Source organism: Rousettus aegyptiacus, unplaced genomic scaffold (assembly GCF_014176215.1).
Source record: "Rousettus aegyptiacus isolate mRouAeg1 unplaced genomic scaffold, mRouAeg1.p scaffold_m13_p_6, whole genome shotgun sequence".
NCBI classification, from domain to species: Eukaryota; Metazoa; Chordata; class Mammalia; order Chiroptera; family Pteropodidae; genus Rousettus; species Rousettus aegyptiacus.
Genome location: NW_023416309.1, coordinates 89,303,464 through 89,317,760, shown reverse-complemented (window position 1 = coordinate 89,317,760; position 14,297 = coordinate 89,303,464). Strand labels below are relative to the sequence as shown.

The following is a 14,297-nucleotide window of genomic DNA, read 5'->3' as shown; positions in this document are numbered from 1 at the left end:
TCAATCAAGCTGTTTATAATTACCTTATTATGTGAAATATAAGGTGGGCCTCCATTTCCTAGTGAAAAAGATAAAAAATAGCTTTTGACAACTGGAATATACTACTACAACATGCTTGACGATGTAAAGTTTTCCTCCAAAATGGTCCTCAAAAAGAAAGGCAAAGTTGTGCAGACCAAATATTTTAGGGCTCCTCTCAACATTCCCCACTTCACCCTAACGGACTGAGGGGGAGAGCATAGTGTATGTTTTTATGACAGGGGAGACAAGGATGCCCATGTAAAAATCTTGCCTCCCACTCTCGAGGCTCTCCAAGAGCAATTGATGGTTTCTGCCTGCCCAGTATCCATTCTCTTGCTTCTGGTAACTGCATGTGAATTTTTCTTCTATCAACTATTTCCCCCTCAACTTCAGAAGGTCTATCAGTCAGGCTGCTCTTCACTTCCATGGCCAAGATGTGGACTTGTGACTCAATTTGTCCAATCAGATACCCTTCTTTGGGAATTTAAATCAAGAGTGGGGCAACTCAAGGGCAAAGTTAGTGATTTGCCCCACTGGGATGCCCTGAGGAAACTGTTCCATGGTTCCCATTCCCCAGAGTCTGGGGAGGGGCAGGGGGAGGAGCTACTCTGGTCCTGTTTTTTCTTCAGACTTTCTTACACCCAAGAACCTTAACCTGATCTCTTGGATGTTCAAGGGCTGACAAATTCCAGGTCATTGCCATGATTCTCCCACAGCAGGGGCAGGGGTTCCTCAAGACTGTACAGACAATGAAGGAGGAAGACTTCTACCTTATGAGGAGTCACGGCCTAGACACCACTACTATACTTTCATTAGAGCATCTTCTCTTGGTTCCTTCTTGGTGCCCATTTGCTTTAATATTTTAATTGACATTTGCTGAATCTTAACTATGTCAAGGTACTTTATTAGTGGAGGGGATACAAGGATGAATAAAATGATATCCCAAATTTGGAGGGCGGTATGGGAGCAGAAAGATATGCTCTCTGACTTTTGAGTGGATTAGTGAGAAGGATCAGAAAAAGAGCATTACAGCTTGGCTAGAGGTAGAAATTTTCTCTGACCTACAGGGAAGTTACCCTGTGTGATAGGGTATTGAAATTAGAGAATTGTAGACTTTGGGGCTGACAGCTACATTACAGGCTATCCAGTCCTACATTTTCTAGATGAAGAAATTCAGATTCTGAGAGGTGAAATAACTTGACTAGAGCCACACTGGGCTTAGGACTTCTCCTCTGACTCCCAGTGCGGCCAGTGCTTATCTTGCTAGCTCCAAGTCACATGGTTGACCTTGGCTGGCTCCTCCAGGATTCAGGGGACTTATATTTGGGGCAATATTTGGGACTTAGTAAATGGTTGCCTAGGGAAGTATGTCTTTCAAGGCCATCTAAAAAATCAGCACAGAATTGAGGCAGATTCTAGTGGTTCTAGTCATGTTGCTTTCTTCTTTAGGTTTTCCCCTTGGCACTTGGCAGAGGGGACTAGCACCAAGTTTGCACTGCGATGGGAGTGTTAGTGTGTGTGTCCTCATCCTTCTCCATCTTCCTGGAGCCCCTGAATCAAGTCAACGGCTAACGGGCTTGGTGAAATGACTTCTGTCACTGCCATGGTCTCTTTCTTCTGGGTGACCCAGTTAGTTTGGGGTAGGAGAGCCCTAATTGTCTTTACCTGTAAGGTGTCAGGATAGCAGCCAAATACCCAGCAGAGAGTTTGAGGAGGAAATCGATTCAGAAATCAGGCCTGGACTTTCCCCAGGGCTGACAATGATTTACCTTAGCTAGCAACTTGGCTCTAGGTGGGAAAAACTCAGTGTAAATAGCATTCATTGCTGGTTCTAGACAGGCAGAAAAGCCTGGCCATGGTTCTTTGAGTGGAGGATGAGACAGAGTGTCCTTCCAAGCTGTATTTTCAGCCATTAATGGGCATGATCGGTTTAACCAATACTTACAGAGAATTTCCCATGTTCCGGGAACTGTGCTGAGTTCTGCAGCCCACACATAAATAAGGCGTGATTCCTGTCTACAAGGAACTATAGACAAACATAAGATTGACAGATATAATAGAACATGGTCAGTGATAAGACCTGGATGTAACAAAGCACAGAAGAGGGGTATGTATCCCACCTGGGATTCAGGGAAAGCTTCACAGAGGACACTCAAAGGAGTTAGCCAGGAAAGAAAGCCATAGCCTCACAGGCCAGAGAACCACATGGACAAAGGTGTGGAATCTGGGTGTGGAGGAAACTATAGGCAGTTAGTTGATGGTATTACTAGAGATTGAAGAGGGAGATGGGAAGTGTGGAGAGAAAAGGCAGAGACTGGTGTGTGTGTGTGTATGTGTGTGTGTGTGTGTGTGTGTGTGTGTGTGTGTGTATATATGTGAGAGAGACACAGACAGGTGAGCCATGGTCTTTTTTCCAAGCAGGGAAGAGGGAGGTGTGTGGGATATTTGCATGTTAGATAGATCACTGCAGTGTGGATTTGGGAAGACGGAGCCAAGAATGGGAGCAGGGAACCATTTGGAGGACGTGATGAGTGCCTGATGCAGGGCATTCATAATGAGAATAAGGTACTTATAAAGGAGACATGAACTGAAGAAATAGCCAGGAGGTTAATGATGATGAAGATGTGGTGGATAAGGGAGACATACAAATATAGGGGGACTCGCAGGTTTCTGACTTGGTGCCTGGGTGGATAATGGGGCCATGAACCGAGATGATATATACAAAAAAGGGAAACAAATCTGGAAGAGAGATGTTGATGATGGCTACCATTTTTAATCACTTATGGACTAGGCATTGCACCAAGAGTTTTTCATGCATTTACTCATAACTCTACGAAGTGTGGATATTATTATTCTTGATTTATAGATGAGGAAAAGGAAACTTTGAGATGCTAAATAGCTTGGCCATATCGGCACAGCTGGTCGAGTGGTGAAAAGCAGTTAGAATCCAGGCATTCTGGTGCCAGAATCGATGCTCTTAACAACCAAGGTTTATGTGCATATGTGAAGAATCTGAAGAGCCTGTGGGATACCCATAGTGGAGCGGTCTGGGATTTTATGGGGGCTATCAGGGCCCACATCATGGTAAAAACCATAAATATGGATGAAACTACTCAAATTGAGCAGTGACTGAAGAACAGTGCCCTGGGGAACCCATAGGTTAAAGAAATAGTCAGAGGGTAAGGGGGCACAGATGAGACAAAAACAAAAGTCCACTCTGATTTCAAATCTGAAGGCACGGTTTTTCTATATGGGCATGAGAAAACTGGGCAGTCACGAAAGTATAGTGGCATCAAATAAAAACGTGCACCAAGTTAAGCCAACATATTAATTATAACAGTTACTATGTTGCATAGTAATTATCCTAAACAGTAAGCATTTTACATAAATAGCAGTAATTAGTATAGCACAAGTTTCACAAACTATATCCTGTGGAATAGTAGTTCCTGGAGATGTTAATAAATGTTTGGATAAAAAAGGGCTTTAGAGTCAGAGAAGCTTAGGAAATGCTGGTATGATTTAGAAAGAGCCCTAAACCCTGATTTACACGTTATTCTTTACTGTTAGGAGGCAGGAGAGTGGAATGGCTGAGTGGAAATACTGGGAACAGCCAGCCTGGGTTGAATCCTGCCACTGACAAACTGTAATTTGGGGCAAATTACTGAGCTTCTCTAAGCAGCAGTTTCCTCTGTCCAGGGGAATAGTAATATGCTCATCTTGATTGTTCCAGAGATTAAATGTAATCATACATACATTTAAAAAACTTAGCATAGAGCCTGGCACAGAGTGAGGGCTCGATAAATATTAACTCTTATCTATAAGCCATATTGTTATTAAGTCTCCTGATAATCTAGAGTTTAGACCGTGTCACACACATTCTTTCACACCCATATTTCTTAAAAGTCATAAATCTTGATTCCGAATACTATTATTTGAAGTTCTCTGTCCCTACCTTGATCCCCCCACCACCCAAGACTGTGAATGACCCAACTCTCGCCCCATGCTAATCTAGGGAAGGGGACCAGGGAAACAGAGGATTTATATCCTGGCCGCATGGCCTTGGAAGTGCCACTGCTAGTTTATAGTCACCTTTATACACACTCGAAAAGGTATGCATCTTTTGGGTGGACGCTGGCCTATACCAGAGCACACAGCTTAGCAAGTGGAGCACGGACTATTCTAGCCCCCACTTGCTCCTTAGGCTGAATGTCCCCATACAACGAACAACCTACACAATCACACATGGCAGTTCTGACCTTCAGGACATAGAGGAGCTGGAAGCTAATCATCACTGGAGAAAGAGGTGACCAGTTCTCCTAGTAGTCCGTGAGATTAGCTCTTCATAAGCGCTAAGTGGATAAAACATCCTCCTGCTTCTCTCCTCCTCCCCACATGCCCCACCCCTCCATTCATTCACACAGAGGCTGACATCAGAATACCCTTGGTGTTTCAGGCCTTGTCTGTTTCTCTGAAATCCTGATTGAGGTTGTGAGATGACAGAGCTGTGGAAAGCAGAAGTGGGAGGGAATGATTTTCCAGGTTTCCCCTGACACATAATGAACACTAAATAAAGATGTTCCAAACCAGAGCAGGCCAGGGGTAGAGCAAGTCTGACTTCCTAACTATGGTTTGGAGCAGTGAAGGAAAAATGCTGGAAATGGGAGCTGCTTAATCCTTACTGTGTGGCCTGAATGCTTGGTTTCCAATAAAGACTCTCACTACTCCTTTAGGCGGACACTTCCTTTATGATACAGAAGGGAAGAAAAAAAGCAGACGTTTCCTGTTCTCTGGAGGTGGGTTGGGTGGAGTGGAGGGCGGGCACTCTTCCAAGGTGCACATATGTTTACACACACTCTCATAAACATAGTCTCTTCAGCTACCAGAGGGGCTGCTGCCTAGAAGCACCTAGAAGCCACATACCAGCCTGACCTGTGGTGATCTGGCAAAGCCTTTCCCCTCTCTGTACCTTGGTTCTCTCCTTTATAAAGTGAGGAATATGGATGAGGTGAATTTTAAAAATCCTCAGAGCTCAGATGTGCCACGTTCCCACCTCTAGAGGGTTCTATTCACTCCCCTTCCAGTCCTGTCTAACCAGACAGGTAAAGACCTACTAACCAGGAAAGCCTTACTCATACAGGGGGCTGTGTACCAAAGACAAACCTCCCTTCTCACAATTGTACTTAGGATCTGCCTCCATTGCCCTTGATGATAAACAGCAGCTGGGGCCCCTGGCTGGGGAACTTAGGTCCTGTGGCCTAGAGACTCAGGAAAAAGGACTGAGCTGGATGGAAAAGGGACATTCCCTGAATGTGAGGGGAAGGGAGCCCTGAGGCTGTTAATGACTTTACCTTTCCGTAGGGTTGGCTTTTCCTCTCTTTCCCGCATATTTGGAGGAAGGGAAGGGGTCCTGTCTTTTCCTCTGAGGGTGATAACTTCACCTCCATCCCCTTCCTCTCCCTAAGGTTAGGATCTCTACTCTTCTCCATCAGCTCAGAGGTCTGAAATCTCCATCTCCCTCTTTTCCTTTATTCTTCTTGGGATTGGGGTCTTTAGCCCTTCCCTCTCTCACAGCCTCGCCTCTTTAGTCCTTTTTAGGCCTGGCTTCTCTAGCCCTGGGTAAAGGGGTCTGCATTCCTCTTTTCTTTTCTCTTTAGGCCAACATTTTCCTCCCCCAACCCTTTCCAGCTCCCCTCACCCCCTCCCTCTGCCCCAAGGTATTGTGGGAGGAAACAAGATGTGGGGCGAGAGCGGCGCGGGGAGAAGCCCGCAGTGCGGGGCCAGGCGGGCGCAGCCAATGGGGAGCGCGGACGGCGGCGCGCGCGGCGGGGGGGGCGGAGGCGGGCGCTATTTCAGCGGGGGCCGCGCGTCGGCCGCTCTCAGCGGCGGAGCAGAGCGCAGCGGCGAGGCGCCAACGCGGAGCAGGCAGGCGGCCCGGCGGGTGCGAGGAGGAGCGCGGGCGGCTGAGGCGGCTCGAAGGGCGGACGGCGGCGGCGAGCGCTCCGCCCGGGGCTGCGGGAGCCGGAGACCGCGGCGGCGGCTGCTGCTGCAGGAGGAGCCGAAGGGACACCGCCCCTGCCTGCTCCCTGCCTCAGGCCATCGCTGCTCCCTTGAGGGCCCGCCCGGACTCGCCTGCGTGAAGGTGAGCGGTGGGTGGGGGTGTCCCCGTGCCTGCGGCCTGCGGCCTGCGCCCGTTGTGTGCGACCGCGCGCGCGGTGCCCCTGAGGCCTCCTCGCCTCACGCGAGCCCCAGAGCAGAGCTGGCTTCGGTGTGACGCCCTCGGCGCCCCTCCTTCCCGGAGCTGCGCCACCCCGTGCTCTGGGTCGCGACTGGAAGCCCTGGGCTGCAGAGGTGCCGCTCTCGTCTCCCTCGGGAGCTTCCCTGCGCTGCGCGGAGGCCTTTGGTGTTTGGGGCCGAGCGGTTGGGGTGGAGAGGCTTCGAGCGTGACGCGGCTCCTCCTGCCGCCGCCACCACCGCCACCCTCTGGGGCGTCCTTCGTGCGACGAGGACGCCCAGTCACCCCAGCGCCGCTCCGGGCTAGGCGGGGGAGGGCGGCTGACCCGCCCGGGCGGAGGTGGGGAGGAGGATGCTTTTTCATTCCCCAGGTGCTGGCCTTCTGGGGGATGGGATGGTGGAGGGATATGGCCCTTCTGAAGGGAGAAAATACTAGTGTTTGCGTGTCTTGGGGGTTGGGGAGGGCGGTGTATGTCTTTCGGAGGCTTAGCTTTTTTCCTTTTTTTTTTTTTTGGTCGAAAACGGATGGGTAGAGGATAGGGTGCTGTCCTGGAGTGCTCTCTTCGCTTTTCAAAGGAGCTGCTGGCTCGTGACTGAGGCAGCTGGCCTGGGGCCCTCTGGTCATCCTCGGATCTGGAGGCACAGGTTCTTTTTTCCCAGGAGGGAGGGGCTAGACTTGGCACCTCCCTATCTTATTTTCACCGGCACCTTGGACAGAGGAGGCTGGGCTTAGGCCTCTCCTCTCAGACGCCTGGGGGGCCAGGGGTGAAGAATCGTGGTATTGTAGTCACAAGACCAACGTTATGTAACTGCAGGCTCTCTCCTGGAGAGTAAGGTGGCTTTTAATTACTGTGATAAAGTTGTTCCTTTGGACTTTGGGGATGAGGCACTTGAGCAGGTGAGCTTGCTGGGAAAACGGATGCTAATTTCGTACTTCAACTTCGCCGTCTGTTACCGGGCCCCACCCCCACCCTTGGGTTTATAAACAGTGCCCTCTTCTGAGTGGTGAGCTGGGATATGGAATAGGCCACCAGGTGACACCCATAAAGAACCTTATAACATCAGCATATTCTTCCTGTGCTTCTTTTACACCTTTGCCCAGACTCACTGAAGTTGCCTCATTTATCTTATTTAAAAATCATTGGTTTTTAAAAAGACGTTGATTTGCCCAAGGTCATTTAGCTAGTCAGATCTTGAACGAGGTTCTCCTGACCTTCCTCAACACGAGACAGTGCTCACGGACACTCCTTGAGGCTCTGACTTTTCCTCTCAGGATGTGTGGGGCAGTGGGTGCTGGTCCACTGACCCTTCACTCTGTCAACCTCTGCTGAAGTGGAACCAGCGCTGCTTAGTTTGGTAGTGGTACACAAAGGTGCTTTGGATTTGGTCAGGGGCTGTCTAACTGGCAGCTGGCATGCATGCTTTTTTTTGCATCTGGTACAGGCTGAAGGAGTGATTATGAGTTCTGTTTCCCTTTCAGTCTGCCCGGTCCACAGGCTAGTGTGGACTCAGAGATCAACATGGCCTGGAATGATACTAGGGATCTCTCCTTGAGCAGGCAGAACCCTGTGTATATATCCTTGTATCAGACAGGGCTGGAATGACAGCATCTTTTGTTAACTGGGCTGGGCCACAGAGTAGTGGTGCTTTGGGGGGGTGGGACATGACGGGTGGATTGTTATTGCTCTCTGTGACAGGACTGTGGTCAAGAACAGAGCATAGGATTTTTCAACTCCTCTCCTCTATACCTGTAAAGCACCTGCACATGCTACAGACTGCCAGGCAGAGTCTGTCCAGCCCACCTGGGATTTCTTTCATCCCAGGAAGGAACCATAGGAGGTCTACCCTAGAACTCTGGTTGCTATAGGATGAATACCTTGAATTAGACAGCAGAGATATGAACTGGGGCTGTTAATTCCTCATCTTTTGCTTCTCTGTCACCACTGGGCATTGGTAGCCTAGGAGTTGGCAACCTTTTTCTGTGAAGGGCCAGATAGTAAATATTTTAGGCTTTGCAGGCCATACAGTATCTTCCAGCTGTTCAACTCTGCCATTGTAGTGTGTTCCTCTAAAACTATTTATAAAAACAGGTGGCAGGCTGAAGCTAGCTAGTGGGATGACCCCTGTCTTTGTTTGCAGATGTTCTCATATAAAAAATTAATTCTTATAACAAACCCTAACAGAGAGCTGTTTTCATTGCTAAAATGGGAGTAATCAAATGGAGAAAGACTAAGTGACTTGTCCAAAAGCACAAGAGTTCATAGTCTGAACCAGAAGTCAGGGCTACTTATTCCTAGTGTGTTATCTTTCCACTGTGATACCAATGATGTAATAATGGTCATTAAATCAAGGGCTTTTTGTGGTCAGGTGCTATGTCACCTGGTTTACCCTTAGGATAATCCTGCAGTCCCTATTTTAAGGTGATGGCATGAAAACACTTTGCCCAGGGATACAACTAGTAGGTGATATATTGTAGTATCTTTGCTATTGATGATATTCAAAATATCAGAAATAGATAAATTTAGTGTTGGAAAAATCTTACTTTACATATGATTAAAAACTGATGGCCAATTATATCTTTTTTAATTTATCTCATATTTCCCAGGCTTGGGGACCATTTCTGCTAAAAGCTTAGGAGCTCTTTCCTATTGCCTGTCATCTGTGTTTTCCATTGCCCTCACCTCCTGTACTTCCCTCTCTCACTGAGGCCCCACATTCAGTTGCTAATATTCATTGCCCAGAGCATGTGGTTGTCAGCCTCACCTCTTTGCTTCTTCTGCAGTGTCACGATGTCTGACCGGAAGGCAGTGATCAAGAACGCAGACATGTCTGAGGACATGCAACAGGATGCCGTTGACTGTGCTACGCAGGCTATGGAGAAGTACAACATAGAGAAGGACATTGCTGCGTATATCAAGAAGGTACACTGGGAAAGCTGTGGCTGGTGGCCAGGGGTAGGGATAGGCAGATGAACCCTGCCAAGGGAGGGCTGGAGCTGGGGACATAGGAAAGCAGGTATATCGCATGCAAAAACAAAACAAAACATCTTAAGAACTTGGAAAGCAGACAAATTGGGGAGTGATTTTTAATTCCCAAAGCATTTATCTTAGTTCTTAATAGAGACTCTGCTGGGTGTGGGTATGTGTGTGCATTCACATTTACATATTATTATGTTACTGCAAGGGATCGGGAAGAGAAGTTTCAGAATTAAATAGAACTGGCCCAATTCAGAACTATTCAAAATGAATATCAAGGATATTTGGATGGATAATATGATCATATGCAAATATTCGGGGAACTTCATCATTTAAAGTAAGATAATCCTCATCCTGCAGGAGGTTTCCTTTTCTTTCTCTTAAAAAGGTACTGTATCATGCCATCCTGAGAAAAGGAGAGCTTGAATATATAATTTTTTTAATGGATGAGCAATATTGGTAATGGGTTTAGCTCCTAAAAATTTTCTGAGTAACGGGGTGAATGGATACAGTTAACATGGTGAAGAATTAGCTGAGCTAGAAGTGAAAAGTGGTACTGAGGGCCCTTGGTTACCAGTCAGGATCCATGTCCATTGGTGGCATAGTCCCAGTCTTTGATATTAGCTCTGGTATACCAAGTAGGATGCCTAAGAGTACTGACATTCTGGTCCATAGGGGTGGTAGGGTATCTTTGAGTTTTACAGAACTCTGCTTCCTACCCAGATGGGTGGAATGAGAAGAGGAAACTGGAGTCCTGAGAGAGTTTCTGAGTGTGAAGCCAAGGAGTACAGAGCCAGCAAGGCTCCTGGGGGTGCTGGCTCCTTGCTGAGTGATGGATGGCTTTGCTGTCCTAAGGAGCAGAATCATGGGCTCTCAGAGCCAGAGGGAATCCTTAGATTATGTCTGGACTAGCTTTCTTGTTTTGCTGATGAGGAAAATGAGACCTAGGGAAGTGACTATGGCTCTTCTATGTTATAAAATCTTCAGTTGAGATTAAAGCTGGGTTTGGTAACACATGCTCTTTCAACTGTTCCCCAGTACCTCTTGGAATCATATGGTACAGGAGCTGTGAGGAGGCCAAACAAGTTGTATATTGAGCACCTGGGGGACAAAGCCCCCGGGTTGGCAGCATTTCTGGGCTTATGGCGGGCTATTGTCCTTTCACAGGTATAGCAGGATGCATCTAGAACTGAACCAGCCATCTGTTTAATTCTGTGTCCACAAGGTGACAGGGAGCTGCCTGTCTGATTAGGTCACAAGGATTTCCAAGGTGGCTTTGATACTGAATTTGTGCCCCCGAGAGAAGTAAGCTGGGGATATAGGAAGTGCATCAAGGCTGAGAGGTCTCTGTTCTGATGCTTACAGCCCACACATTGCCCCGCACACAGGAACACCTTTAATATTGACTTAAATAGAACTGCTTCCTGGTACTCCTGATGTTTGGACCCCATTTTGCTCTAGTGTCTTGTCTTTTGGCATTTGGAAATCCTGGTTTACTAAATCCTGGTTTAGTAATGTGGGAGGTGGTGGGTGGTGAGTCATTGAGTCTTGCCCCTCTGTTTTACTCATGCTATGTGACACCAGAATGGTTCTTCTACTTTATTCTGCTTCTCTGATTCCCTTGTTGTAGAATCACAGGGTGGGCTATGAAATAGGGTGGCTAGAGGGAGAAGAGATATTCAGGGTGTAAAGTACTAGAGAGAAATAATGGAGCCTTTGTGGTATTACATTAATAATGAGGGAAGGAGTGTCCTAGCCAGCCTTAGAACCTGAGCTCCTTAGGTTAAGGGAGCTGAGGCCATGGGTTGGGGGTGATGACTAATCAGACTCCCATTCTGATTTCTCATCCTCCAGTTGTTCTAATCACCTTTCTTCTCTCCTTTTTATTCTTTTAGGAATTTGACAAGAAATATAACCCTACCTGGCATTGTATCGTGGGCCGAAATTTTGGCAGCTACGTTACACACGAGACAAAGCACTTCATCTATTTTTACTTGGGTCAAGTTGCAATTCTCCTCTTCAAGTCAGGCTAGGTGGCTACAGGGAAGGTGTCAGTGGCGGCGGCAGCAATGGCAAGCAGGCGGTGTTGCTGGGACTGTTTTGCACTGGGGCCAGCATCAGGATGTCCTCTCCAATGGCTGTGCTACTGCATGGACTGTATACTCGATTTCATGTGTATGTCGCAGTAAACAAAACCAAACCTCTTTCTGTTTAGTTGCCTGGGGAAGAAGGCTGCTTTACGTTTATTTTTTAAGAGTTAAAAAATTTTGGTTGTATTGCACTAGGAAATCTCTCCCACCCCTCCTTTTTCTCTTTCTCTCCCTTTACAAAATAAAAAGCCCTCAAAAAAGCCTATGACTAGGAGGGCTGGGGAAAAGAAATTGGTTTCTGGAGGTGGAACTAAAACTGTGCAGCTGCTTCTTCCTGATGGTGGTGGAGGGCCAGGGAGGCTGCAGGGAGACAGTGTTAGGATCAGCAAGGAGAGAGGGATAGGAAGGAGGGTAGGGGGATTGATCTAGTACCAGGGAGACTATTCCACTGAACTGTGATTCCACGACTTGGGGCAGAGGGTGGGGTTGGGGAGGGTGGATTCTTTAAGGGGCCCTGAGACGTGTTTGTCTTTGGTGTGTGGGAGTGGGGAGCAGATTTGTCTTGCTGTCTTTGTCAGAAGAGTTTCTAAGTAAGGGCTGTGTCTTTGTGGATTACCTTTTATTCTTCCTGCCAGAGCTCATGCTAGAAGGATGTTGGAGGTAAGAGTAGCTTGATTATTTTTCTTCGCATTCTTCTCTACTTCTGTGTGCTCCCTGCTTAGCTCTTGGTTTTCTCATTCCTCTGGAATTCTCTTAGAGCAGCCCCCATTAATTGGCTGGCAAGGGAATTTCTGGTGATTGTAGTTCCTTAATTAGGTCTTAGTAATCAAACCAAATCAATGTCTCCCTTGATTCTCCCCTGTGTGTGTGTGTGTATGTATCTTGATTTGGGTAAAGGGGAGGGAGGGGCAAGACGGTGTGGAATCTCTAGAGTATAAGGGGAGATAGGGTGCATAGTTAGTTCTAAAAGGGCCTTTATGTTAAAAATTTCTGGGGGGTATATGTTTATTGGGGTGAGGACAGGTGTCACCCCATTCAGCCATCTTGCCCAGACATTGCTTGCCCTATGGCTATCTGCTCCCATGAAGGCTTTAAGAGAATAACCCACAATGAGATGGCCATGCTGCCATCTTCCCTGGAGTTGGCTTTCAGTGGAGAGAGAAAATGACTTTGTGGATGGTTGCAGCCTCTTCTGGGAGGTAGGGATGGAAGTGATTAAAGGGTTGTGAGGGGCTTGGGAAAAACTTTGGAGGCCCATTTTGCAGTGATAAAGCCAGGTATCAGGAGATAGAGCAGGGCCACTAGTGGGAGGAGATTCTAAGGAGAGTGCTGGGGAAATCTTAACTGTTGGTCAAACAGGGATGGGGTGGGGGTACGGGTAGGGGAAGTCATTGCTGGTTGAGCTTCTGATTCTTGTAAATTGTGTTCAGAACTCATGTGTATGGTTGACAGTGGGGGAGGTTTGGGATCCAGCTCATTTTTTTTTTTTCAACTCCATCCGTGGGGCTGGTGGGGAGACAGGAGAATGTCCCCTCCCTAAGCCTTTAGTGTATGCTGAGCTTTCTCTTTGACAAGTTAGGGTGGGGATTGGGATGGTGAGTGAGTTCTCTGTTTTAGACCCTTTTACGAATGTCCAAATATGTGTTTTCCCCTACCCTCCCAGACTTGTGTGGCCAGTTGGAAATGTTTGGTGTTCATCTCTCCCTCATTTCTGGAGCAGGGGCTAAGACCCCGCTACATCTCTTATGCTCTGCATCCATGCCTCTTTTGGACATTAAAGGTTGATTGATGCACTTCTGATCTGTTTGGGTTTCTTTGGGGATAAAAGGGATGGTCAGGTGGCAGTGGTGCCACATGGGTGGCGTGGAAGGTATCTAGGATGGAGTAGAATGGGGGCTGAAGAGATAAGACCAGACAGATCATTGGCCTGAATCAGGTTTTAGTTGTAAGGTCTAGGCTTGAGCCACTTAAATGGAGGAAAACCAGCCAGCAGCACCCAACCACAAAGTTTCTTGGGTTCCTTGGTAGAGATGACCCAGGTGAGCCACATTTTGGGTCTTCAGTATAACAGGTGCTATATTCACAATTTCCAATCCCAGATTTGAGACCATAGTTTGCAGCTGTTCTGGACCTAGAGGAGCTTGGCCTAGAACTTTTGCCAAAGCTTACAGCCCTCATAGTCCTCATGCTAGGCTTCCTTGAGATGTAGAGACTGTTAGCAAAGTCCTGCTCTAGCCACTTGGAAATGGAAAAGCTGTGGCTTCAGAAAGATTGAAACTCGTGGTGGAACCTGACTGGTTCTTTTAGTCGTGGGTTATCCTGGCTGTCCCACTTGGGGGCTCCTGCCTACATACACCTGGAGAAGTCAGTAGTACTGAGACACTTATGAGAGTGTCTGCCCATCCCTGACCCTAAGCCATCTGGGCCTATGGCTACATTCTTGGGGAGGTATTAGGGAGTCGAGGTGCTTTGTACTTATTTATGTTGTCAGTTATTCACTCAAAAACATTTACTGAGTTCTTGTGTAATTGGGCCAAGGATGCCGTTCGCAAAGGAGAACAAGATAGGCAAGTTCTGTACTTCCATGGCATGCATGTTCTAATGGGTAGAGCATACATACACATAGATAAGCTTTTTCCAATAGTGACAAATGTATTATCAAGGAAATAAAATCAGGTAGGTTGATAGGGTTCCTTCACATAGAAAGCTGGTGGGCTGGATCTTGGGAAGAAGGCTGTTTCTGGTGCAGTAAGGTTCTAAAGGGGTGTAAGACAAAGGACTCTAAAACCCCAACTTCCATTCCTGTCATTGTTGGGATGAGTAATTTGACAGCTGGAGCCTTGGGGTGGGGGTGGGGGGCTGGTTCACTCTTAGTCTGTAATGGGTGTCTCGAAGGCTAAAACTCTTCTTGCTGTGATGGGAGAGGCAGTCCAGGTAGCATCTATGGACAACATGTTCCTGCACAGGTAGGTGTGCAGTG

The 14,297-nt window shown here is 47.5% G+C and overlaps 1 protein-coding gene across 1 annotated transcript; it reads left to right on the top strand.

The window, feature by feature from the left end:
* The first annotated feature begins 5,922 nt into the window (after positions 1 to 5,922).
* On the top strand, positions 5,923 to 13,110 carry DYNLL2 (dynein light chain LC8-type 2). Its single transcript, XM_016130858.2, has 3 exons — positions 5,923 to 6,160; positions 9,035 to 9,173; positions 11,123 to 13,110. Exons 2-3 carry the CDS (start codon positions 9,042 to 9,044, stop codon positions 11,258 to 11,260), a joined length of 270 nt encoding a protein of 89 aa, XP_015986344.1. The 5' UTR covers positions 5,923 to 6,160; positions 9,035 to 9,041; the 3' UTR covers positions 11,261 to 13,110.
* The last annotated feature ends 1,187 nt before the right edge of the window (positions 13,111 to 14,297 follow it).